Raw genomic sequence first — 26,680 nt, forward strand, 5'->3', positions numbered from 1 at the left:
TTTATTGGTAACTGCGGTTAATACAAGTTAATCCCAAGCTTATCCCAAGCTTATCATCTTCTCAAAAATACTGGGGTCACGGGATTATCATCCCTAATACGTACATGTATACGCATATGCTAACCTGTTAAACAGTGATAGCTGCGCATGTCACAGAGGATATGAAGATTCCGATACCCTAATCTTTGTTGACGGAATTGTCGTTCCGCTACCCGACCATGCTAAAGAGGCTAAAGAACCACAAAGCCGCGGGTTCCGACGGACTGCCTAACTGAGCTATTCAAACATGGCGGCAGGAGCTGGTAAGGTGCATGTATCAGCTTCTAGGCAAAAAATGGTCGAATGAAAGCATGCCTGCCGATTGGAATCTAAGTGTGATCTGCCCAATCCATAAGAAGGATGATCCTTCAATCTGTGCCAATTATCGGGGGATTAGTCTTCTAAATATCGCCTAGGTTCTATCGAGCGTATTTCCCACCATCAACCAACTGATTGGACCTTATCAGTCTAGCTTTAGGCCTGAAAAGTCCGCAATTGACCAGATATTCACCATACGCCAAATCTTGGAAAAAATCCTTGAAAGGCGAATCGACACACACCACCTTTTCGCCGACTTCAAACCTGCATTCGACAGTACGAAAATGAGTTACCTACATACATACATATATATATGCAGCGATGACTGAATTTGCTATCCCTGAAAACTAATACGGCTATGCAAGATGACGTTGCTCAACGCTGGCTGGGTCATGTCGTCCGAATATATACAAACGCTTCGGCTCTGAAAGTATTCGATGCGGTACCATCTGGTGGTAGCAGAGGAAGAGGAAGGAAGACCTTCTCTGCGTTGGAAAAATCAGGTGGAGAAGGACTTGGATTCACTTGGTGTGCCCAACTGGCGCCGGTTAGCATGAGAAAGAAACGACGGGCGCGCTTTGTTAAACTCGGCGAAAATCGCGTAAGCGGTTAGAGCACCAATTAAGAAGAAGAGAACCTCAAATATGTCTACTTAGCCTACAAGAATTTATTATATTCATTGGCTTAATAAATAATTAAATAAATAAATACTTTTTTTATAGCCGAAGACTTTAGTAGCCAATGGTTTCATTTATAGAGGAATGATGTTCTATAAATAAACAAAATTAAAGAGTAAAAATATAAATATAATAAAAATAAATATTAAAATAAAATTAAATAATTTTTTTTTTATATATTCACACATACATTTACATTATATAATATATTTTTCCTATGCTTCAAAGGCGCAGAAAAAAAAACATATTTAAATGATTTATAAATACTTTATTAAAACATTGGATTTTTTTCTAAAGTTTCTCAAGTTTTATTAGAAGTTTTTTTATACAATTGAAACTCACACTATAATAATTATAGCCTTATTTGTTTAATAACATTTATTATTTTCCATCCCCGGGGGCTTGAAGACTGTTAACTATTTAACACCAATGCCTTCGCTTCAATTCCCACTTCTCCTCTATTTAAGTATAACGAACTTTCTTATACATATGTATGTATTATATGTACATGCGTTAAAAGTATTTCTCACAAACAGCATCGTAAAAAATGTAAATACAACTTGTCTTCTTGTTCTTCCATTCACAACTTAAAGCGTTCTCGTAATGGGCTTTCTTATCACACGACTAGAAAATCCCCTTCGATCAGCTACGCTTGCATCAGTCAATACTTCCTTTTGTGTATAAAAGTACTCGATTCGGTGGAGGCCAATCATTTATCTCTCCACGTTCGTTGTCTCTCCATATTTCGCTTAATGCAAAATGAATACAAAAGTTGTTGCAGTCTTTGTTGTGTTCCTGCTCATTGCTGCCCTGGGATTTACACGGGCCGATTGGTTAGACGATCTCAATGAAGGAACTGTGAGTGAATTTTGAGACACTTTTTTCTCCATTTATTTCTGGTTTTCGCTTTTATAGAGCCAAGTTGTTTCTGTGGTCAACGAAAATGCAGGAAAACTTAACAAATTGGCCACAAATATTGACATTCTCGGAAAAATACTAAAGAACATCGACCCGGATTCCAGTGACGAATAACAATGGGTTTCAATTATTCATATTAGATTAGTTTATTTACGTCTTCTTTTTAATTATTGTAAGTTCGCGTAAAAAAATGATAATTAATAAAAATCTTATAAAACATAACCACATTTTTCTCTGATGCACTGGGAATAGTAGAAATAGTACTTATAACTATAAATATATGTATGTAGGTCAACTATAGTTGCTTCAGGGCTCACTAAGTATGAATATTTTCTTGATTGATTTGATTTGTAGTGGGGCTCGCGAATACTTTGGCAGGGTCAGAGTACATACTTCATCAATTTCAATGCCCTAAATGAAGGAATATGATTCTCTCAGGCGCTATTGAAAAGGAATAGTAGGTACTTATTAGTAGTTCCAGATCTCTGAAGACTTCGAAGGTTATCTCATGAATCTTTGGAAATTTTTGAAGAAGCCATTTCTTTGAACCGGAAGGTCGGGGACGATGGAAGATTGGCTCCCATTGGAGATGATCATTCAAAATTTACCATGCGACACTCACCAACCCATTCGGCTAAGGCGGCCGCCATAATACATATTATGCCAAAATATAATATTACGTCACTAATAATTATTTTTCTAATCAAAAATATACTCCAGCCGGGCATAATCTATGAAATTTTTTTTGCGTAGATAAAGATTAGCTTCTATCTTTAGTTTAATTCATTCTCTGGGCTATTAATAATACCCATTTAGTGCATCATACAGGGTCTTTCAAGTTCTTCGAGTATCTTTTTAAATTTCATATATTTTTGGATTTTTATATTTGTTTATTGACATTTGCAGTAAGGGGATCTACAATTTAAGAAAAGCAGTAAAACGCAGGAATGCAGTTGCTTCTCAACATATATCCGTGCAATGTCCAAATACAGTCTACCTAATCGTTCAAATGGGAATGAGTTCCGTCTGAGATAATTTTTACCTTTGATAATTTCTTCAGCAGAACCATCTATGATCTTCAAGCGGGGCCAATTTTAGTAATTTGTAGTCTTTCTACTTAACCCCTATCAACAGAGGCACCATCGAATCCTGACAGCTGTCAAACGAAGATAGTTAAAGAAAACCACTCGAACTTGAAATACCTTTTTTTCCTAATTAATCTCATCTAAGCTTTTTCTGTGACATTAATTAAAAAAATTATATGGTTTATATTTTATTTATTTTTCACCTGTGCATACAAAAAAGGTTACTGAAAACCAAATATGCAGTTATGAAGGTTTAAAATTAGCCAAAGAGTTTATAAAACGGAAAATTGTTAGACTTCTCTTTATACCTTTAATATTTTGTATTTCCCAGAACTAATAGAAGAAGAATTTGAGTAAGTCCGTCAGCAACGGAATTACTTGTTGGAACATTCCCAAAAGTTGTGGAGGCCAATTAATTCTCAACCGCCTAACTTTGTAGACTGAGTGCTTTTTTTTCCGACTATATGAACATGTCAATGAGCATTGCAACGAGACTATTGAAGAAGGGATGCCAAAGTGGACACCTCCTAGAACGACGCCGATGAAATTGCAAAGGCTTCAGAGTTCTTACTCACATACATATGTACTTATATACACATCCGCGTAGCCGTTGCTGTTTTTTGTAAAATATCATACATAAAGTTCGTTAACTTATGCGGTGATAGCTAAGCAAGTATTGCTATAAATCGGAATGCGAAATTCTAATTATTATTTTATTTCATTCTATATTTCTTTCCTTCAACAAGTGTGAATATGTGCTCACGGCTTTTTCTGTAATATAAAGGAAAGAAATATATATAAAGAAATATATATATATATATATAAGGAAAGAAATTATGTATGGATTCTCGCTTTTTAAATAAGGGTTGGGAGTTAAGCTCGTAAAAAATCTAGTTATATGTGAACCTATTAATAGGCGGAGACCCTGTCAGAGTTCTGGGTTTACGCCAGTTCCTTTTACCATATTAAAATCCCATTGCACAAATGTCATTGACATTGAAATCGAACAGTTCACCCACATTAATACAATAGCATATATACGTACCTATACAATCACACTATCATAGACGCGAGTGATCCCCCGTGAAATAAGAGTCTGCTGCAAACTTCTGCTCGCTATAAAAGCCACAGCGTCAATTGCAATGTTATCAAACTCATTTGAAACGCCCAACAAGTAAATCAAATTAAGAGCAGCCAAGCCGACTTGTTTCAAATAATCTGTCTATCAAAAAAACAAAATCAAACAAAATGAACTTCAACAAAGCCTTCATCTTCTTGGCTGTGGTGATTGCCATTTTCGCAGGACAAACGGAGGCAGGTTGGCTAAAGAAGATCGGCAAGAAAATCGTAAGTGTTGCAAATATTGCTATATTTTTTTCGTTTCCCTTGTTTTGGATTACTAATTTTCTTTCCGTTTTCGACAGGAACGCGTGGGTCAACACACAAGAGATGCCACCATTCAAGGACTTGGTATAGCACAGCAAGCCGCTAATGTCGCTGCCACTGCCAGGGGCTAAAAAATAGTTAAAACATTTCATTATTAAATATGTAATTTATTTATTTTTGTACTTTAAACCTTAAATTTATAATTAATTTGAAATGATTACCTTTAAGAAATAAATTAATCAAAGTCAAACCATTTGGTTTTATTGAATTAATTGAGAATGGGTACTTAGGCGAGGAGTCCTATGGTTAACGCTAAGTGGTGAATATTTTATTAATCTGAAGCCATTTATAAAAAGCGTTTTATATTTCTTAAGATATTTCTGGAATGAATATTTTGTACTGTTGAGAGAATACAGAAGGAGGCGTATTTTTCGGACTTAACTCTCACTGAACTTTTCAGAATCAACTGTTGTTCTCGTAATACCTCTACGAGTATTATCTTCCTTAACTTTACCTTTCATTTTAAATCTTTCCTATTTTGAATTTATCTTCTTAGTTCTCTCGCACATTTCACATCCCCGTCTCGGCAGAGGTGCGCCCATTTTTCACTTCAATCTGGGCCATCGAATACCAGACATATAAATCTCTCACTATCGTGAAGGTAGGTGCGACAAATTTTATAGGGGTTGATATTTTATTTAATGGCTCTATCCTTTCCCAGGATGAGTAGGAAAACTTAATTCGCGAATCTTTTCGTTCATCACAATTTCAATGCCCATGTCTGAAAATATTTTTTGTAAAAATTAAAGACTTAGTTCTCGAAATTTCGTTAATATCAGATTTAAACTTTTAGTCCTCCAATTCGTGGTGTCATATTTGTTGTTGTCTTATGGAGTGATCAATAGTTCTATCGAGGTTGTGTCGAAGTTGTAAGGAATAGAAGGTTTAATGTTTCAAAGCTTGCGAATAAAAAAAAACAAAAAACTTCTTATCCCGGTTCCGAATGCTGGATAATTGTATAAGAAACTTTCCCAAACGCACCCGGTGGTTTTTTCTTTGTCCTACGAGCGGCACGGTTATTAGAAAAACTTTTCCAATCATTTGATGTCTTATATCCTCAAGCTAAATGATCTTCCAAGCTAAATGATCAAGTAGGCGGAGGCATTTATTCTGAAGGAATGTATGCCAACACCTCATTCCGGTTACCGGATCACTGCAGTGTATTTCAAGCTGAAATTTTGGCTATCAGGGAGGGCCTGTAAAGGGCTAATAAAAGTGTCCTCACCACAAGGGATATAAACATATTTTCAGATAGCCAATCGGCCCTGAAAGCTTTAAAATCGCCCAATATTAACTCGAAGACAGTAAAAGAATGTATCGACGTTTTGACAGAACTATCACAGTACTTTGCAATAAACCTGCTCTGGGTGCCGGGTCATAGAGACATAGAAGGCAACTGCAAAGCAGATGAATTAGCGAGATTGGGGACCACGTTACCGATCCAACCAGACAAAGCGGACATTCCTATACCCTTAGCAACTTGTAAGATGCTTATAGATAAACACACTATCAGTGCTGCCAACAGGCTGTGGTCTCAGACCTTGACCTGTAGAACTAGTAAAATGACGTGGCCGGAATGGAACATGGGCCGCACAAACCGACTGTTAAAACTAAACAGGAAAAATATGAGAAATCTACTCGGGGTGCTAACAGGGCATTGTCTGATTGGCAGACATGCCAGTAGGCTGGGAGCGCCCTACAACGACTATTGTAGAAGCTGTAACGATATTGAAGAAGAAGAGACTATAGAACACTTTCTATGCGGGTGCATGGCTCTGGATGGAAGAAGGTTCAATATTTTAGGAAAAAGTTCCCTGAATAACTTGGCAGAAGTAGCCAATGTAAAAATAACAAGTCTTGTTAAATATATTAAAGCCACAGGTTGGCTCAATGAGGACAATGTAGAGTGAGGAGAGGGGACAGCCCTGGTGGTATCACAATGGGCCTACAGCAGGCCTAGGTGTGTCAACCGACAACCACTATACCTACCCTACCCTACATCCTCAATGGCATCAAACGGGAGACATATAAACTGCATGTACCCACATAACCGCTCGGCTGCCAATGAATTGGAATAATTAGGCCGACATATGGTACATCCATCCCTGAGGTACATCCTAACCTAGGGGTTAGGCTAAGCTTCTTGAATTTGTTGGGTGGAATACGTTGTTAAACATATTTTTAATGAAGCATTTTCCAAATACCCTTAGTTTGACATGAGTACGTAAATTTATGTAGTTTTGAGGGCCATTGTATAGCCGACTTTTTAAGTCCACTGGACCCAACTTAATCAGTCAAACTTAACATAATTTTGTTACGAGTGAAGTGATTATTGATTTAGAAATTTTTTTTAGTCTGTCGAGAAAATTTGCTTTTGCATTTTCTGGGTTCATAAATGTTTGAGGCTTCAAAATAAAGCTCTCTGTAGAATATATTGCCTAGGGCTCAATTTCGATGCTTCAGTCAACAACTACTAAACTATAGGAAGGATTTTGAGAAAAATTTTAGAAATGGCAATTCACAACGGCACGGTATTCTACCAAAATGAGACAATTCATTCCATTCCATTTCAATTCATTTGCATCCGCAATGTGATTGTTTGATTTTGCCCATTTAATTTATGATTTATTCAGTAGTTTCACCTCTATAAATGGTAAAGAGTGCCTAAAGCGTCAGTGGGTGAGCAAGACACTTTTTTGTGAAATTAAAAATTACACAACTCGGCGTACAAAACTCACAATTTTCACTCATTCAGTGAGCTAAACACTAATCCGAAATGCTGCGAAAAGCACCGTAATAAGTCAGTGAGTAACAGGAGACTCTTGTGATTTCAAAATATTGGATTTTCCTACTAAATTTTTGTTGTTCTTTAAAAAAAAACAAAATAAAGGTTTCTACTTTAGAATGCACCTTTCATTTACATATTTGACTAAAATAGTATCTCTTATCATTGTTCCAGTACAGCCTTAAGTTGGTGTAACTAAATTTATATTTCCTTATCAGCCAATAACTAAAGTGAAGTGTTGGTTTAAAAACGGGGATTCTCGCAAAATACTTACATACATAGATGTGTGTCTGTACTTATACACCTATGCATAGATTGCGCTATTCGGCACATCCATAAGTATGTATGTATGTGTGTAGATTCATAAATTCGTACACAAAGCAGCCTCATAGAACGACTCGGGCTTACAGAGCTGATCGAAAGAATGAAATCGTCGAGTTGAGTAAGAGACAAAAACAATAATAAAAAACAAAAAGAATTGCAGAGTACTCCCACCTTATCAGTATCACTTTTACACACACGAACTTCAATACTATCATACGAGTGTAGTGGATGGAAGAAAAGTGCTAGTGATCCCCCGAAAAATGATAGGCATGTGATTTTTTTCTACGGAAGCTTTCATTCTACTGATTAGTATAAAAACCACAGCCGTCAGATGCAATGCTATCAAACGCACTTGAAACGTCTCAACGAGAACAGTTAGCAAATCAAATCAAACAAAATGAACTTCAACAAAGTCTTCATCTTCTTGGCTGTGGTGATTGCCATTTTCGCAGGACAAACGGAGGCAGGTTGGCTGAAGAAGATCGGCAAGAAAATCGTAAGTAGTGCGCATATTGCATTGTTTTTTCAATTTCCCATATTTAGGATTACTAATTTTCCTTCCATTCTCGACAGGAACGTGTGGGTCAACACACAAGAGATGCCACCATTCAAGGGCTTGCTGTGGCGCAGCAAGCCGCGAATGTCGCTGCCACTGCCAGGGGTTAAAACGTTCTATTATTAATTTATTTATTTTTGGCCACAAATATTTGATGCCTCTTAAAAAAATCATATTTATTTTTTCATAATTTGTATGCTCATTACCTGTAAGAAAATAAATTATACCATTCAAATTCTACTCCTACATACATCATTTATTTCCCTCAACCAGAGTTGGTCAGCAGTAGAGGTCCAAGTGATTTTCAGTGATATAATAGTTTTTTAATGTTAACCAACACTTCTGCTGTGCAGATAACGGGGTATTACCCTTAGCGGCATGGTACGTCAATTACTTAAAAAACGTGATCTGAGATAATTCATCATTAATTAGGTTGGTTCTCAAAGTGACCTTAGCCTAATTGAATTCACTTTAGTAAGAGTGGGTGTATGAATATGGACACATTCTACACTCTTGCAGCGGCCTGCCCAAACACTTGCTTCGACAAAAACTTTAAAGTTTGTTTCTGGCTAGAGAGAAACGGTTCTAATGGCTCTGGGCCTATAAACATAGAGACTGCCCTTTTCCTGGATAATTTATCTGCTAATTCGTTGGCAGAAATTCCTATGTGGTCTGGAACGTACAGGCACCAACCTGGTTGTTCTGGCCTAAGATATTCGGCTTATGAAGACACTCCATCACCAGTTTTGATATAACCTGGAAAGTGTTGAGAGTCTTGATTACTGCCTGGCTGTCAGTAAGGGTAGCCTTGCTTCTGCTGTTATAGTTGTGTTCAAGGTTGAAGTGAAGGCATCTTTCTATTGCCTAGATCTCCGCTTGATATATACTTCTATTTTTGTCTAGCGAGTCCGATTACCTTTTCCCCGATCCGAAGATACCTGCCCGTGCAGCTTCCTCGGCGAGGGATTCGTCCATGTACCATCTTTTAGATTTTAGATAACCCTTCCCAATTATTTGAAATGCCCAGTTCAGTCTTTAAAAGTTTAACCATACTGAACATTAGTCTTATGTCCCATGGCATTGAGATCTCAGCAAAAATATCAAACTTACAGTAATTTTGATGAACACCTGGACCAATGGTAGTTTCGGTAATAGTATACCACTTTGCGGGCGCGCTCTGGATGTATTTGCCATTATGAAACCAAGCTGGATGGTATTTCTCTTTACCTTTTCCTGCACTTGGCATATTTCACATGCATTGAGCGAGAGTATTAAGAGTACCTCTCGTCTTTGTTGATCGCCCAGGCCTAGTGACATTTTGTCATGATTGCAATGGTGCATCGGCTAGGGTCACGGTCCTGATTTAATTGTCTACTACCTTTTCTATAATCTTTAATGTAAATGACGTAAGACAAATTGCCTGAAATATTTAGGATAAAGTGGGTCCTTGCTTACTCCCTTCGGTATAAATACCATTTTTGGCCCCCTCCATTTATTCAGTATGCACTCATGTGCGATATTTGATCTAAGTCCTTTTAGAGTAATGCCGGCAAGATGCCATCAACACCAGTTTATTATAGCGGCTCGAAGCTCTTTACTAGCCACTTCAATCTGGGCATATTTCAGTAGCATCAATCCATTCATTCTTGTTCTCTTCCCAAGGTTTTAGTATGCTCTGCTCCTGCCTCTACCGTGTTAGAGGGACCTGGAAAGAGTGTATACTTGTTTGAGGTTGGTCGAGGATGTACGTAAACTTGTGTAAACTAGAAAACGTGTTTGAAAACCAAAGAGTATATCTTTATGTTACAGACTTCCAAGGCTAAAGGATGAGATCCTGTACCGTATAAATGATATGCAACCTGAACTCTGACAAAATTTCGATATGCACATCCGGTATTGACATAGGAGTCGTAGGGCATTTAACGGATATTGTGTTGGGTACATAAATGCCGTAGACTAAAGAACATGAAGATATATAATAAAAAACTCATTTCAACAAATTTTATTGTGCTTTATTTATAATCCGCGGTCTTATTGCATCACCCTATAGTAGTATTTCATGTAAAAAATTTGGTAGGCATCACTGAGTGATGCAGTTCTGCTCAAAATATTTGAGTAGGTAAAGGGTGAACAGATGGGAAGTACTTTTTCCAATAGAGTTTTTTGACATATCACTCGTAACTACTGTCAAAGTAAATACATAATTATGTTCAGTATTCATTGAAATTTCATCATGAAAATACTTACGCCTCAACAACGGCCTATGTGCTGGAGGAATCATCGGCCCATATTTCTTAAAAGATGAGGCTGGCACCAATGAATGACGAACGCTATCGTGCCATGATAAACGACTTTTCATGCCGGATATTAAAGCCGGTGATGTTCACAATATTTTGTTCGAAAAAACGGCGCAAATTGCCACACAGTCCGTGAAACAATGGGTTTATCTCTCGACTCGGACCAGTGGATTGGCCACCAAGATCGTGTGATATCACACCTTTGGACTTTTATTTGTGAGGGTATATGAAGTCAAAATGCTTTGTGGATAAACCAGCTTCGGTTGAGGCATTGAAAGCCAACATTACTAAAGTTATTGACGAGATATCGACCGAAGTCCTCCAGCGAGTCATTCAAAATTGGTGTTTACGGATGGCCGATTTGCGGCACATTTGCGGCCAACATTTGAAAGCCACTATCTTAAAAAAAATGTCATGAACGGCTTTACACAGAAATAATAAAGATTGCCCAATCAATTTAAATTCTCGCTGTTTTTTTTTCAATTTAAAGTTCGATACCTCTAAATTGATCACCCTTTATTATAGTGAATTCAAATTAGCAGTAAAAATGAACGACATACTTGCTCCTTAAGTCATTATGCTATATTTTGATTTGGTTAAATTTTCAAGCTAATATTTTTATTAACTTTTTGAGTTTTCTCATACCTCAATGTTTTGTATTATAAATACAAAAAAATTAAATCAAAATATTTTGTTGTGATTTCCTGCTATCAATAAAACTTTTTGGAATAAGAGACCTTTTGGTAAAAGAAAATATTTCTTTGTCAAATTAGGGGATACAAAATTCACACTAGATTTTCTAATTAAATTTTGTTGTCACTTTTTAAAATGAAAATAAACGTTTCTAACTTTAGAATGCACCTTTCATTTACATATTTGAGGAAAATAGTATCTCTTACCATTGTTCGAGGACAGCCTTACGTAGGTGTAACTAAATTTATATTTCCTTATCAGCCAATAAGTAAAGCGAAATAGCGAATAAGTTAAAAACGGGAATTCTCGAAAAATACTTCAAAATATTTATATCTGTACTAATGCACCTATGAATACTTTGCGCAATTCGGCACATCCATAAGTGTGTGTATGAATATTCATAAATTCGTACACACAAAGCAGCCTCATAGAAAACAACTCAGGCTTACTGAGCTGATCGAAGGAATGAAATCGTCAAAGTCATAGCCGTCAAATTCAAAGTTATCAAACTCACTTGAAACGTCTCAACGAGAACAGTTGTCAAATCAAATCAAACAAAATGAACTTCAAAAAAGTCTTCATCTTCTTGGCTGTGATGATTGGCATTTTCGCAGGACAAACCGCAGGTTCGCTGATGCCGGTCCCCAGGAAAATCGTAAGTATTGCACATATCGCATTACTATTTCCATTAACTGATTTCCTTTCTACTCTTCACAGAAACGTCTTCGTCCATTCAAAAGGAATACCGGTACCATCCTTTCAGGGCTTGCTATACGGGAGCAAGCCGCTATTGTTGCCGCCAGGGGTTAAAAAATAGTTGAAACATTGTATTATTGGTTATATAAAAGGTTTTCCAGTAAGAAGTGTTGTTTTAATATTAAAAGAGGAAGGTATGCCGTTAATAGTGGAAAATAACATCAGGAAATGACATTCACCTTTTCATTTTCCATAACCGAATCGCAAAGTGCATGCCCTATGTCCTCGATAGCCTCACAAATTCGATATTTGAGGTCTTGAATCGCACCTGGGCTGTTGGTGTAGATGTTCTCTTTACGTGGCCCTAAAGAAATAAATCACAAAGTGTTAAAGCACAAGATCTCGGTGAACAATTGCGATCAACTCTTCGAGAGATAACACGGTCCGGAAACTTTTCCCGTAAAAGATCAATGGTTTCGTTGCGTGTGTGGCACGCAGCGCCGTCTTGTTGATAATAAACGTTGTCCAGAGCACTACCATCCAATTCCAGCAGTAAAAAATTGTTAATCATCTCTCATTAGCGCAATCCTATTCAAAATAACACCTGTTATTGGAAAACCCTTTAGTTTATTTGTTTTTGACCACAAAAATTCTTTGTTCTTCCATAGTTTTTAAAGTTACATATACTCATTACCTTGAAGAAAATAAATTATTTTACTATCATAAATTCAAATCATGTACGACTATGTTTATAATATATAATATCGAGACATCGAGGCTGGTCCTGTTCGTGGAACGAAACAATCAAATTTGTAGTTTAAAAGTAAAAAGCTTTTAAAACTAGACTTTATCCGTTATTGATTATATAGTGCGATAGTATTCTTGTACTGTACATTCTGACTCACTGAATTTTCTGAGATTTGCAAACCAAGAGGATTTCTCTCGGGCCACTTGATTACAACTTTTGATATTTTTTTGTCTTTAGAGTTGTAATCATAAGACGACCAACCAAGACACATTCATTAATGGTGGTGGCACTACACCAAAAAGAACGTTTTGTAAATAGAAATGTCACGACAAAAGAAAGGAGTTGAGAAAAAGAAAAGGACGAATTATATTGCACGGCATGAAATTGGAGCTAGAAGCATACCACGATGGGGCGAATGGAACGGCTTTTCGCCATTTTATTTTGTGCTGGCACCCGAATGTACACGGGGAAAGAAAAAAAAAACAAATCAGCAGGTCTTCCAATACCACCTTTAATAGGTTCCGTCTGATATTTTTTCAAAATTAAGTTCCAAGTCCTTCATCGAACACCTCACCTTTGCGGTTTTGATCCGAATTTCGTTTTAGTTTTGTTTAACTTGTCGAAATCTTGCGACAAACATCACCCGATGGCACCTCTCAGCGATTTGATTATGTTTATAGTCGTTCTATTTGAAGTTTTAAGATTTTGGGAAAAACCCAGCGACTTGCCATTTATAAGAAGCCTTTCGAGACAAATTTTATGCCGCTAGTTGTTATCTGAAAGGATAGTTAAAATGCAAAAATATCGACTAGTGCTAATTCTAAGTTACAATAAATGAATATTTAAATGGCATCTCTTATAAATACCGATTGCTACCGACCTAGTATATGAACTCAAATTTGAAAATTCCAATAAATTTGTGAAATCCAAATAAATTCCGCTTTTCTATGCATTTGTAAGTAAAATAATTAAACTCTCTCTGAAACTTAACCAGGGACTTTCATCGAGATAGATATGGGATTCCTTTGACTACGCCTATGCATTAACCTCATGGGAGTTCAGCACAGTGGGCAGGAAGCGACGACTGGGATAGGTCGCATTAAAATGTCGACAAAAACTGTATTAGCTGATCTCTCAAGGTATAAAACTTTTGTCGAATGTAATCCGAAATGTAATCTCCTCTTATATCAAAGATGCTCACATTTCATATATTCCTGCTAGGCTCAATATTTGCGAAGTATTAAAGGCGTCTCATTATTGAACCAGTGGAAATTATAGGTACTATAGCTTGGCATGGAATCATGTGAAGACATTCGGCAAAGAGCAAATTTAATCTTGTTTTTTTTTTGAGTGAAACTTCTTAGTGTGTACTCTGCCCAGCCTTTAAAACAGCTTTCACGCGCGGAGCGATGTTCACTGCACCGCTGTTGCCAGCGCACTGGGACCGGTTTCTAGTGGAAAGGGAAGGTCCAACGATCATTATCCCCCACCAGCCGATTCGGTTGATCACTTAGCAGACGCTCCGAGCGGGAAGGCTCATTACTTTTTAATCAAACCCAGTATATATCGTAGATACACTTTAGGCTATTTTTCCTGAGTTTTTCCTTGTGGTTGCTAATTTCTAGTGAGAAATAACACTGCCTACTTTTTGGCGCTTGTTTGTTGGTGCAACTTGTAGGATATATATTTTTGGTGCCTACTTTTTGGCGTAATATTTCCTTGGTGCCTACTGTTTGGGGCGTTTTTTGGTCCCAATTTTTTTGGCGTTTTTTTTTTGGTGCCTACTGTTTGGTGCTTATTTCCGTTTCCTGGCTAGTGCTTGTGCGTACTATAAAGTGCTATCCGTTCCGGCGTCGGATTTATTGATATTCCCTTGCTGTAATTTGTGCCTTTGCCGGTCCTGGAATCGCTCCGTTTGTGCGGGTGATAAGCGCTCGGAGTAGTGCGCGTTGTTGCCACGGTTTGTGTGCGACGTTTACCTATACCGGTCGACCCTTCTCTGTTTTTTGTAAATTTTGTCTATTTGTATTCTCTGCAAATGTTGTGAATTTATTAAGATATATATTCTTTCTCTCTCTCTCTCTCTCTCTGTGTCTCTTTCATATTTTCTCTCGGGTCTCTCTCTCTCCCTCTCTCATTTTCTCTCGGGTCTCTCCCTCTTTCTTTGTCTGCCTTGAAAGTTTCACTCCTGTTATGTGTACTACGCTACACGCCCTTTTTTTGTTGAAAATCTTCGATGAACCCAGGATGCCAAATAAAGCGTCCGTACTGAAGAATGGGCCTAACTTGGCACGAAAAGGAAATTATATATTGTACACACTTTCTTGTTACGACGTCTTTCGCATAAAAACGGAAAAATCTGCATTGGAAGCTTTATATTCATTTGTACTTTCACAATTCAAAAGCGGCACTTCGTTTTCATTAATTTGCTTAGTTTAAATGTCACAAAAGACATTCACTGAATTTTTACAGACATGTATTTTCTCCTCCTTTGACGTTACACTTGTCAAAATCGCGAAAAGTAAAGTAACGGTTTCGAGAAGACGCCACCTTCTGTATTCAATTCGCCTTGGCTTTAAGGCTGGTACCAAGGCCAAGGCGAAGTGAGTACCATAGGTGGGGCCTTCCTAAAACAGTTACTGTATATTTATGATTTTGACTAGTCTGACGTCAGGTTCCTTTCTAATACAAGAAAAACAAAAAGCGAAAGGCGTAACCTTGTATACTATCAACCTTGTACAAAGGCATATCTGCAGAAGGCGGTGTGATTAGAATAGTGGATTTCTCCTTCTTCAATTCGCCTTTAATTTAGAATGCCAGTAAACCGTTCTATTATATTCTTTCCCTTGACATTCCTAATTTTAAAAATGTTGTTGTTGCTCGAAAGCCATCACCTTGTATACATTCGCGTTGGCTAGTACTAACTTCACATCCTCGAAATTTCACTGGCAATGGCTGAAGATATGTCAAAAACAAATTTATGTGCATCGCCCGAGAAACAATTTGTAAATTTTAGTAAGAAAAGTGTTTTTAAATATACTAATGTAACTAATTGTATTCTTTTTAAAAATGTTTACGACATTTATTGGATAGTGTTTCGTTTTACAGCCATACGTAAAATAAACCTAAATTCCATATAGTTATAATATTCACAACAAGCTGAAAATAGGTAACCATGAGATACATACGAAATTTCACGCATATTTCTTGGCAGTTTAGTTTGTATACAAGAACGTAGAATATTTGTTTCCATTCGGTATGTAATTTGTATGGATTTTGATAGCCATTCCACGTTTGACGCAAACTTAGCGGTGCGTTTTAGTTTGCAATTTCAGAGAACTTAAGTTTTTAGGCAATTCTGTGGCGGACAATACAACTCTGGACGACTTCAGCGTCATCTGGCGATGATCAGCTACAATCGATTCGGTTATTTCGTACTCGCTAATATTTGACATTTAACATTTGACAAACCGCAGTAAATTGAACGATTGACGGAAGTTACTGTTCAGTGGCGTTGATACACTTCCTTTTCTGTCAAAATAGTTGACCAAGGTTGGTGTAAATTTTTAATTCCTCGCTAAATTATTTTCTCTTTTTTATATATGACGAGTGTCTTTCTAAAAAATGTCACACAAATATTTAATAATATTAACAATTGCTTCGAATTTTGTTAATTTACTTCGCGAAATGTGTACAGTGTCGAGGATGTGCAGTGATAAAATGTACGCCGGTCGGACGCTGATGCATTTAGTTGTTAAATAAGTGCTTTCATTTCGTGGCAATTGAAGCAACTTCATTCAAACATAGTTCGCTTGTGCATACAATTTCGTTGCTTTTGTGTTTTTGGTAATAGTAATTGTGACTTTATCTTTGTAGATGATCGGCAACAAGATTATCAAGCCCGGTGGCGCTGAGCCTGATGACTTTGAAAAGTCTATTGCCCAAGCTCTTTTGGAGCTGGAAGCCAACAGCGACCTGAAGCCATATCTGAGAGATCTGCACATCACTCGTGCTCGTGAGATTGAGTTCGGCACCAAGAAGGTATGTAGTGCGGATAAACTTGTTAAGATGCTAGATGTTTATATTTTGTTATTGTTGCAGGCTGTCATTATCTACGTTCCAATCCCACAACAAAAGACGTTCCAAAAAATCCAAATCATTTTGGTTCGTGAGTTGGAGAAGAAGTTCTCTGGCAAACACGTTGTTGTAATTGGTGAACGCAAAATCCTGCCCAAACCTACCCGCAAGGCCAGGAATCCATTGAAGCAAAAGAGGCCACGTTCCCGTACTCTGACCGCTGTATACGATGCTATTCTGGAAGATTTGGTCTTCCCAGCGGAAATTGTTGGCAAACGTATTCGCGTTAAGTTGGACGGCGCCCAATTGATAAAAGTGCATTTGGACAAGAATCAACAAACTACCATTGAACACAAAGTAAGTTGGAAGCTGAAAAAGTTGAAAAGAATTCGCATCGAATTTTCGTCCCTGTGTTGTTTGCTGATTTATTGTCCAAAATCAGTGATTGTCAGACGGGACATACATTAAATTCCAATGTCTCGTTATTGTCTTCAAATCGCACGCTATGCATGAAGGCATCTCCATACATTGGAAACAAACTAATGCGATCAGCGATTGTCAAAAGGGACAAAAAATTCTAAAGTGTCGGTATAGTCTTTCAATCGCCTATTCGCCATGAGCACTTCGCCATACCTTGGAAACATGTCAATAATACAGTAAATCAAAAAAGAATTTGCCCTTTTAGCTAAGTTCTTAGGTTAATTATTGATCGCTTCCAAAGATCAATGATTGTCGAAAAGAACTGAAATGAATTGTAACTTTCATCAAAGCTCCTTCCCGCTTTATGTTATGGGCAAGGAAGTTTAGTTAAAGTTATGCACAGACATTAAATTTAGTTATACAAATTATGGTCCGCCGTTTTGCCTCCCATTCGCCTTTTTTTTGTAATCCGTGGCGAGTTGGGACTTCCTACATTGGCGGTAAATTAAAAGCTTCGCCCGAAATATTGTTGCACTGTTTTATGTCAACAGTAAAGGTTTGTTGAAGCTGACATTATAATACACTGAATTTTAAAAATGTTTGAACTTAATTTTAAAATACTGAACGAAAACTGAATTTTATTTTTCGCTTTTTCAGGTTGACACCTTCACATCAGTGTACAAAAAACTCACCGGTCGGGATGTAACTTTCGAATTCCCAGACAACTTCTTGAACGTTTAATTTTTTAGTCGATCTAAAAAAGGGGGAAATATTAAATAGATCCGGAAGCAGATATGCTATTCGCAACATATTTGAAAAAAAGTAACAAGTAATAAAATTTTTAAAAGAAACTATCGAGTCAGACTTTCTAAATTGTTTCGGCTTATATTGCATGACACTTGGACAAAAATGCAGGTTTGAAATATGAGGAGTGAAGATGTATTGTTAGCAATTTCGGATTTTGCCTAGAAAAGAATGCATGTTTGTGCAATTTTAAAGTATAAAGTGGTATGTATATTAATAGTAAATTGTTCCTAACGATGCCAATTAGAACATGTGGCTCTGCGGATTAAACATTCCCATGGCAGCCGGTTCTACGTTACCGGAATGGCTCGGGTTTTTCCCGACCAAAGGCTGCCGCCCCAGTAAACTAGCCCTGTCTAGTGAACCGTTTACCACAGAAAGGTTTTCTTTTCGGAATGAGAAACCCTTAAATCTGGTACAACAAACGTATCAGGAAGAATGGAGCCTAAACTTTGGTACAAATGCTTTGTGAAAAATAAAAATATCTATATTTATAACACAGAATTAGCTAAAAGCATTTAGTAATTGATGGAATGACACAGTATTCATAAAAACATGATTGTGGTATTTTTAAGTGCCCCATAATTAACATTTAATTGGTGCCCGTTGAGTTAAGTGTGTCTGGGTCCATTCTAGATGGGTTAAACTTTGCCTTTGTTTTTTTTTTTTTTTGAAAATCAGACGGTTTGTATCGTCACAGCTACTCGTTTGTTTTTGATTTTCAGTGTTAGTATTCTGTTTTTAAGTAGTCGATCACAACAAAAGTCAGTCAATCTTTCGAGTATTAACAGAAATGTCTTTTTAAAAACAAACTAGAGATGAGCTTAACCTCTACAGAGTTTTAAATCGTTTTGTAAATGCTAGGATTTGTCTGCTATAATTTCAAGGTTTCTTTGTCAGTAAGACAAAGAGACGTTCCTACAACAGTCGATTCTGCGTAACCAGAACGACCCGAATTTATATCCGGCCAAGGACTGTCACTTCAGCAGCATTCTCTGTATATGATATATGCTGAAGGAACCCCTAAACTTCTCCTATGGACGCAGTTTTGAAAGGCAGTAATCTTTCTGGCAATTATTAGCATGACCCGTAATGGTCCTGCTATACTCAAATTTTGATCTTACAAAGCTTTTACAGAACTTCATGGAGGAACTTAGTACTTTTCGCCTGCTTAATTATCACACTTAAAATTATTGGTCAGAGTTTTACGATTACTCTGTGCAACATGTTGCATTTCTTAAGATTAAAGGACATATTTAACGCATTTACCACAAATTTAAAACCTTGAACTTTATAATTTAGATTGGCCTCAGCAAAATCAAAATTTCTATGATATGAGACAATAACAAAATCAACTTCAAATTGATAGATGGATGTACAGTAGTTCTGAATACCATGCAACATAGCCGTATAGACCTTAAAAAGCATTGGAGATAAACCTTAGGGCAAACCATTATTTACAACAACAGTACCAATTTTCTACTGGACTGGAAATTCGCAATCCAGGAATCTGCGCCATTTTCCTGAGTAAAACAACTTACAGATTAATCCTTACCCAGCTATGGGCATTTTCTATATCCAAAATAAAGAGTATAACCTTAAAACCTCTATTTTTCCCTACAGAATATCCAGAACATAATTTTAATAGTGGCCGTCGTGGTCATTCGATTGACCCGGATTCAAAAGCATCTACCGGTCGGAGACGATATAAAACTGTAGGTCCCTCCATTTGCGGAAAAACATAAAGACACACGCCAAATTGCAGGATGGACCAAGCACTCAACAAAGGTTGTAAACCCCAATTACACTTGTGCTCGCGTAATTAAGTCAATTTAATCTTTTATGTATGCATGTAAATTGCGCGAGGATAACTTGTGTCCCACGTGGCAGCTTAAGCTCTTTGCCGTATTTGGTGAGAAATGACACCACCCCGCGGCACTATGCCTTATCCTCCTCTGTTTGGTTTTATCTCGAAGGTAGTTCTTTAACCACTTCTTCAGTTCTTGAGTGTGTGTGGCGTTCTCGATTCCGACTAGTGGCGCTGCGTGGTTAACAGTATCGAAAGTCTTTGACAAATCTTAAGCTACTAGGACCTTCTTGGTTTTCACTGTTTTTTTGCTTTTTGATTACACGATTTTCGGTCTTATCCATAGTAGGATGCAGTCGATTTTATTTCTTTATTTAGATCAATGATAATAACCTCACTGCCTAGATTTATAGGGTTATATAAGAAAAACCTAAAAGCTCAAATTAAATAGATAGTTTATTTGACAAACAAAAACTCAAAGTGACGTAAACAGAGACTTTGGTTTCGCAAAATCTCGATCAAGATATCTAGAAAGGCGATTAAACTCTTCAAGTCCTCTTGCAAGAGGGGCGAAATTAAGGTAATTAGATCTGAGAACTTCAATATAAAATGGATAAAAAGAGCGAAGTACTACATGAGGAACATTCAAGCTTCATTGGTCTAGTAGATCTGAACAGTCAACTTGTATATAAACATGAAGCTTTAAACAAGTCGTCGGATCTCAGGTGATAAAACATTGCTAAGATGTAGGATGGCAAGGGACTATCAAAGGGTAGAGGTTGAAAGCAAAACGTACAAACTCGAGTTGAACTATTTCAATTCGAAGAGAATGTGAGGAATGCTTCGGATTTCTGACGACGGGGCCATACTCCAACTTCGAACGGACTAGAGCATTATGTAAAATTTTTCTAATGTATGGATCTTTAAGATTGCTAGTACAGCAAATTTTTGGCTGAAAGAGCACGCACTTCTCTTCTGGGGCGACAAAACAAAAAATGTGATTGCGGAAAATTTGAAAACCGAAGGTGATTGCAACACTATCTGGTTGGTCCAGAACCTTTTAAAAGCAGTAAGAACAGCAACGAGTTCAGAAACGTCAATTCCAGAATTACTGAGTAGCTCATCTGCAGCCTCCAAACTAAATCCGCCTGGAAAACAAGCCCAAATCAGACAAATTAAGGATATTCTTACTCTTAGGGACCAGGAAAGGCTTTTTGATTCGAAAAGTGCAAAAGTGTTGTTTTTTATCAGAGCAATGCAAAATTCTATGTTTTAATTGTTTTGTAAAATTTCACCAAATTCATAAGTCTTCCCATTATGTTTTAATGTCGCAATTCATATTGTTATCATATCCCAAAATTAATGTTTATAATGAGACATCGACTCATTTACTATATATGTATGTATGTACATATATACATATATATGTATGCTTACTCACTTTATTATTGGAATCGCTTTAACTTTTGCGGGTATTAAAACTTGCTAAACAGAATCAACTTGCTGGCTACAAATCCTTTTGCGATACAGTTGATGTTTTCGCTGTCGCTCCTCTCCGGCCATGTGAGTCGATGTGGCTCGCCTCCTTTACCAATGAATTTGGTGCAGCGGTCGGGGTGTGATAACAGGGGTTCATGCCACCATTTTCTGCGTGAGTTGGTTGCTCGCTAAGTCAGACATGCATTGTTTGTGCTTCGGTACTTCTTAAGCTGTAATTTGCATACGAAAATGCGTTTAATTAAGCTCTCTTTTCCTTCTTAAATGCTATTCACCAGTGTTGGTTTTTTTTACAAGGACTTGCATATGTGTAATTTTTCATCTGACGGGGTATCAGTTTTCAAAGGGTTATTACTACGTATAAATGTGTGTGCATGCATGTGTGCCTGATTGTAGGTATGTTTACATACGTAATTGTATTTACACACATGGGTACGTATGTTGAAACGTTCGAACCTTCATTTTTCGCTTTGCTGCACTTCATTCACAAAAATGTTCACCTTGTTGCTTCATTAAGATGGTGTTGTTGCTGTAGCAGCATAAACAATACATACATACATATACAGGGAATTAAAGAGAGAAATAAAAGTTGGTGTTGTTGTTGCCTAGTTGGCGGCTTTTTGCGTAATTTTATTCACGTGCATACATGCATATGTAGATGGTTTTCCCTGTTGATCCTTCACGGGTCTGTATATTTGTGACGACCAAAATTAATTGTTGTAAGGGAAATGTGTCACTGTTTGTCTTTTGTTTAATTTGAATTAGAAGTAACACATGCATTTATTTAATTTGGTAAGCATGTGCGTACACAACTTCTCAATTAAAATTTCGATTTCAGGCATAGGAAATTATATTTGCATACGTCCGTATGTACCTCGTAATGCCTATTCGTACCTTTTCTAGTGAAATAGGTCTTTGGTCTAATACTATTGGATCAATTCGGTGCCGTGCTAGGAATCATTTCGGAAATAGAGAGGCAGTATCAAGACCGAATCTCATTCAGAACGACAGGTGCCTCATGAATTAGGTTCGAGTAATGATGAAACGATAATCTAATTTTCCATTTAATGAAAGTAAGTTCTTGTGCCACTTTTGAGATAACATTAAAAATAAATTATTGAAATTAGGGCAACTAGTCGTAGAAAGCTTCATAAATTTTACACTATTTTTCTATTCTATCGACCATTGCACTGTGGGGAGCCGCGCTAGCTAATTAAAATCCATCAATCAAAATTCCAGTTTCGAAATTACATAAATCGGGATGTAGGAAATCCACAGATCTCTTATCTCATATGCCGAATTTAGTTCGAGCTATCAGAAATTGAATGAATTAGAGTACAATTAACCCTTTGCGGCCATTTTAATATTTTTTTTTTTCGATAGCAGAAAATCGCCGAACACGCAAAACACTTGTTTTATTTATGCCCCTCAGAAGCAAACTAAACAAGCTATTTTGCCAAAGCCGTGAACGTATTATATTTTCGAGACGAGTGTACCAACATAAAAAAATAATAATAAAAGCCGAGTGTACGTAACCCGCGAAATTTGAATATTCGTCTTATTTTTTGTATACAGCTCCTTTACATACATATATAAATTAAAGTTCAAGCCCCCTGGGCCTTGCTTGACAACTGTACCAGTTGTCCTATCTGCTGATAGAAAAAGTTTGAGTTCAACTAAATGCGGTGATAGCAGCGGACTAGCTGATTTTTTTCTTGCTCTTTGGTGGTTTCAATGGCAATATGATCCGCTTTTTTGTTGTTTCGCCTGCTTGTTTACATTCTGATTGGTATTACTACTTGATTTTGACATTCGAACCTTCAAGTTGTGAAAACCAAATACATGAAAAAAGGAAGCATGCAATTTTTGTATTAATATATACCAGAGAACATAAATTCACTTGTTACTGTGGGAACGTAGCATTAGTAGTAGCTCAGTATTCAGGTACAATAATTTATTTTTCATTTCACTTGAGGAGTCTTGTGAGAGGTGGAATGAAACGTCAGTGCACACCCTGTGGAGATACTTACAGAGAACGTAAATTCATAAATGAATTTACGTTCTCTGATACTTAAGGATCATCCACATACATATTTGCGTTGCTGTTGGCATTGCTTTGCTTTGATGGCATACAGACAACTTATGAAATTAAACTAATAAATTATAGCCTTAAACTCCCTGCTGTTTGCTACAATGAATGCTGTGACAACAAGCGCGTTGAGCTACAATTTTGTTTTTCATTCAATTTATTCCAAGCTGTATTTTATTTTATAGTAATAAACGGCGGCCGCCGTAGCTAAATGTTTGGTGCGTCGGTTCGAATCTCGGTGAAAATTCAAGAAAAAGGTTTTTCTAATAGCGGTCGCACTTCGGCAGGTAATGGCAAGCCTCCGAGTGTATTTCTGCCATGAAAAAGCTCCTCACAAAAATATCTGCCGTTCGGAATCGGCTTGAAACTGTAGGTCCCTCCATTTGTGGAACAACGTCAAGACGCACGCCACAAATAGGAGGAGGAGCTCGGCCAAACACCCAAAAAGGGTGTACGCACCAATTATATATATATATATATATAATAAAAGTTAAATTGCCAAATTTCGTAGTTAAAATAAATTTATTTATTGTATCAACTGATTGGAAAAGTTGAGCGTTGCCTAACTTCACGTTGATTATATAACAAATGCATGTATTTTAGCTGTATTAGTAGATATATTTTACATTTAGCTTCCCTATAGATTCATAAACGTCAGGAGAATTTTTATAATTAATATAAGTCCTTTTTCTAATAACCCTTTCGATTAATTTAAGGGCTAAATATAATCAATTTTGGTGCTAATTACTTTGGTTCTATAGATTTTGAAACCTTATTGATACTAATTGGTTTTATTTTAGTTTTAACGTTACGGAATATACAAACTTTAAAGACTCAAAATTAGGCATTAAAATTCAAATTCACTCCATTCCACAATTTATAGTCAAATCTTCAAAAAATTCTTCAACTCCAAAAATAATTCTCAGTTTTCACTTCCAATGCCCCACACTAAAGAATAGTACCAATACTAATCATTTGCCACAAATTTGAGCCCACAATCAAGCAACGAGAGAGAATACAATTTGTCCCTCACGACGATTTAACGCCAGGGGCAATTTTTTTTTTAATTTTAAGCAACACTTTCAAAGGTGATTTTCAAAATCAGGCGCTAGTATCTCTGGCTAAATGCAGCAATCGGTTACCATGTTATAATGGTATGAACACATTGAACACAGCATTGCCCGACGACATGGCTTAATATTTTACTCAAACTCCAGACGTTTAATCAATGGCAACTCGTTTTTTTATATGAGGTGGTTGACCTAAGTTGAAATAGATGAAGTAACGTTGAATTATGTGTGAGAAAAAATAAAAGAAAACAGCTGATAGCAGGGACGTACTTTACAGTTTTCCTTTTTTCTATGATCTGTTGAAGTTTGAGCAAAAATTGTGAAAAATACTCAATTAAGCGCTTTCAACTAACAAAATATATAGAACAACTGTAATTTAGTGTTCCTCATTTCATTTAGGTAATTTAAAGCCTATTCCGTTTTAAATTAAGTGCATGAAACCTCTATGAAAAATATCAAGCCTACCAGGAATATGCATTCAATACAAATTAATAAATCATTTAAAATATAGCATTAAATCTATTGAATTAATAATACTTGTTAAATGAATGCACTTCAGTGTTTTCCATTTCAATTAAAATGAATTATTTCGCTTATACGCATTTTGAGAAATCCCCTTCGGTGAGGTTATTTGCCCAAGAAAATTCCTCCTCCTCACATGTATCTTCCTCCTTGATGTTTGGAATTTAAGAGTGCAGCTTATGGCAGATGTATCCTGGCAGGTTCTCCAAAGCGCCGTGCTCCAAGCAGTACAATTAACACAGCTAGAACAAATTAATCACCTGAAACAAAAACTTAAAGTTGCAGTAACAATAAGTAAAAACTAGAAGGTATTGTAAATTAAACTTTCTTAGTATCTTAGGTTTTATGGGTAAGTGGAAAAAGCCTGTGTTTTCCGACTTCGATTATCATATGAGACATGGGAGTCGTCTGGATAAAATGGAGTCGTTGTGGAGAAAATGCTTACTGATTTGGGAGTTTATTAGTATTATAATATATTAATTTAGCCCATTTTTAATGTAAAAATACTTAAATATCAAGTTCGCTGAGGTTTATTTTGAGGGTTTTAAATATTTTAAGCTCAGCAAGCAAAGCTACCATTTCAACAGATGTTCGAATAGAAGAAACGGCACGATTCTTATTCAGTTGCTTAAGCCGCTGAAAAGCAGAAACCCTATTTTCCTGCAAGTAGATAAGTGTCAAACGGGTTGTTTACAAAATTCTGAAACTCTTAACTATGAATTATTGATTGGGTATCAAACAAATTTTCTGAAAACAAAATCATCAAAGCACTCCCTAGTAAGAAATTGGAAGCCCGAAACTTTATGTTGTTGTTGAAAATTGATGAAATGATTAAAAAGTATTGTTTCAAACATTGACGGCTTTTTTGTTAAAAAATATTTTGTATTCTTTTTCTCAGCAAACATTTTTGTTTGCAAATGTAAGATTGCTTACAGTTTGCTATACAGTTTTCACGAATTTATTAGAAGTGATGTAGTTTCAATGCCGCCAGGCACTCCTATTGGTATGGAAAGTAAGAATCGAAGCATATCAAAAGTATCGAAACTCATTATAAAACTCAGCAAAAATTTCTTGAAACAAAGAACTGATCTTAAAACTTCTGGAAATGATTAAATTAAGCTGTTGCCATCACACAGAGAAATATCTTTACTACTCTGTAAAGGAATGGAAACATAGATAATAATGGAAATGCGCCTTGTAAAACTCTCCCGTGAAAATGCCAATTTACGAGCTGAGGCAACAAATGTTGGCCTGTACGAACGCGGTCGAATGAATTGAAAATTTGCCAAATATCAGAAAAGAGAGTTGGCAGCATTGAAAATAGTGAGTTACCCTTTGAACAGAATCGCAGCGGACAGAATTCGTTTTTTCGTAACAATGAGCTTTACGAGTTGCTTTATAAATATAGCAAACGAAAAGATTCCACTACAATATTAATTTTATAGTAACCACAAAATGTCAGCTGAAGACTCTCTTTTCGCAATAATGTTTTTCGTCCCCGTCGCAATTGTGTTTAACCGACCGGGTTTTTCTATTTATCAGCTGATCACTACTCGTCAACCCGTCATGAGGTAAACTATACTGGCTGGTGGCAAATCTTGTCCGATAACTTTGTTGTTGCATTTACATGCACGATTTTCGTAAAGTGAGCAGAGTCCAGAGATAGCGAGCAGAGAAGTGGCTCTTGTTGCTAAACCACAGCATGATTCATGTATTTTCAAAACTAACACTAAAATTATTGGAAAGGTAGAAAGGTAAGTAAATTCTTAAGCCTCGCACTCGCTATCCACTTGAGCACTTTCATGAAGGATT

At 36.7% G+C, this 26,680-nt stretch overlaps 4 protein-coding genes and 1 non-coding gene across 5 annotated transcripts; all 5 read left to right on the forward strand.

Annotated features, from left to right (window-relative positions):
- The first annotated feature begins 4,171 nt into the window (after nt 1-4,171).
- On the forward strand, nt 4,172-4,673 carry LOC128856080 (sarcotoxin-1C). Its single transcript, XM_054091453.1, has 2 exons — nt 4,172-4,384; nt 4,462-4,673. Exons 1-2 carry the CDS (start codon nt 4,286-4,288, stop codon nt 4,552-4,554), a joined length of 192 nt encoding a protein of 63 aa, XP_053947428.1. The 5' UTR covers nt 4,172-4,285; the 3' UTR covers nt 4,555-4,673.
- Nucleotides 4,674-7,924: 3,251 nt separating this feature from the next.
- LOC128860898 (cecropin-1) lies at nt 7,925-8,388 on the forward strand. The gene is made up of 2 exons (XM_054098695.1): nt 7,925-8,088; nt 8,166-8,388. Exons 1-2 carry the CDS (start codon nt 7,990-7,992, stop codon nt 8,256-8,258), a joined length of 192 nt encoding a protein of 63 aa, XP_053954670.1. The 5' UTR covers nt 7,925-7,989; the 3' UTR covers nt 8,259-8,388.
- A 3,199-nt stretch (nt 8,389-11,587) lies between these two features.
- On the forward strand, nt 11,588-12,001 carry LOC128860906 (cecropin-1-like). The gene is made up of 2 exons (XM_054098703.1): nt 11,588-11,793; nt 11,856-12,001. The coding sequence occupies exons 1-2, from the start codon at nt 11,698-11,700 to the stop codon at nt 11,946-11,948; spliced, it is 189 nt and encodes a 62-aa protein (XP_053954678.1). The 5' UTR covers nt 11,588-11,697; the 3' UTR covers nt 11,949-12,001.
- A 4,035-nt stretch (nt 12,002-16,036) lies between these two features.
- Nucleotides 16,037-17,933, forward strand: LOC128856083 (40S ribosomal protein S7). The gene is made up of 4 exons (XM_054091455.1): nt 16,037-16,134; nt 16,459-16,623; nt 16,684-17,016; nt 17,737-17,933. The coding sequence occupies exons 2-4, from the start codon at nt 16,459-16,461 to the stop codon at nt 17,818-17,820; spliced, it is 582 nt and encodes a 193-aa protein (XP_053947430.1). The 5' UTR covers nt 16,037-16,134; the 3' UTR covers nt 17,821-17,933.
- Nucleotides 17,062-17,199, forward strand: LOC128856138 (small nucleolar RNA psi18S-1377). The gene has a single exon (XR_008453804.1). It is a non-coding gene; the product is annotated as a small nucleolar RNA psi18S-1377 (small nucleolar RNA).
- Nucleotides 17,934-26,680: the final 8,747 nt, after the last annotated feature.

This window comes from Anastrepha ludens, chromosome 2 (genome assembly GCF_028408465.1).
Source record: "Anastrepha ludens isolate Willacy chromosome 2, idAnaLude1.1, whole genome shotgun sequence".
In the NCBI taxonomy this organism is placed as follows: Eukaryota; Metazoa; Arthropoda; class Insecta; order Diptera; family Tephritidae; genus Anastrepha; species Anastrepha ludens.

Coding starts and splice junctions, on each gene's coding strand:
- LOC128860906 (XM_054098703.1), top strand. CDS start 11,698: ATGAACTTCAAAAAAGTCTTCATCTTCTTGGCTGTGATGATTGGCATT. Junction 11,794..11,855: donor TGCCGGTCCCCAGGAAAATC/GTAAGTATTGCA, acceptor TACTCTTCACAG/AAACGTCTTCGTCCATTCAA.
- LOC128856080 (XM_054091453.1), top strand. CDS start 4,286: ATGAACTTCAACAAAGCCTTCATCTTCTTGGCTGTGGTGATTGCCATT. Junction 4,385..4,461: donor AGAAGATCGGCAAGAAAATC/GTAAGTGTTGCA, acceptor CGTTTTCGACAG/GAACGCGTGGGTCAACACAC.
- LOC128856083 (XM_054091455.1), top strand. CDS start 16,459: ATGATCGGCAACAAGATTATCAAGCCCGGTGGCGCTGAGCCTGATGAC. Junction 16,624..16,683: donor TTGAGTTCGGCACCAAGAAG/GTATGTAGTGCG, acceptor TTATTGTTGCAG/GCTGTCATTATCTACGTTCC. Junction 17,017..17,736: donor AAACTACCATTGAACACAAA/GTAAGTTGGAAG, acceptor TCGCTTTTTCAG/GTTGACACCTTCACATCAGT.
- LOC128860898 (XM_054098695.1), top strand. CDS start 7,990: ATGAACTTCAACAAAGTCTTCATCTTCTTGGCTGTGGTGATTGCCATT. Junction 8,089..8,165: donor AGAAGATCGGCAAGAAAATC/GTAAGTAGTGCG, acceptor CATTCTCGACAG/GAACGTGTGGGTCAACACAC.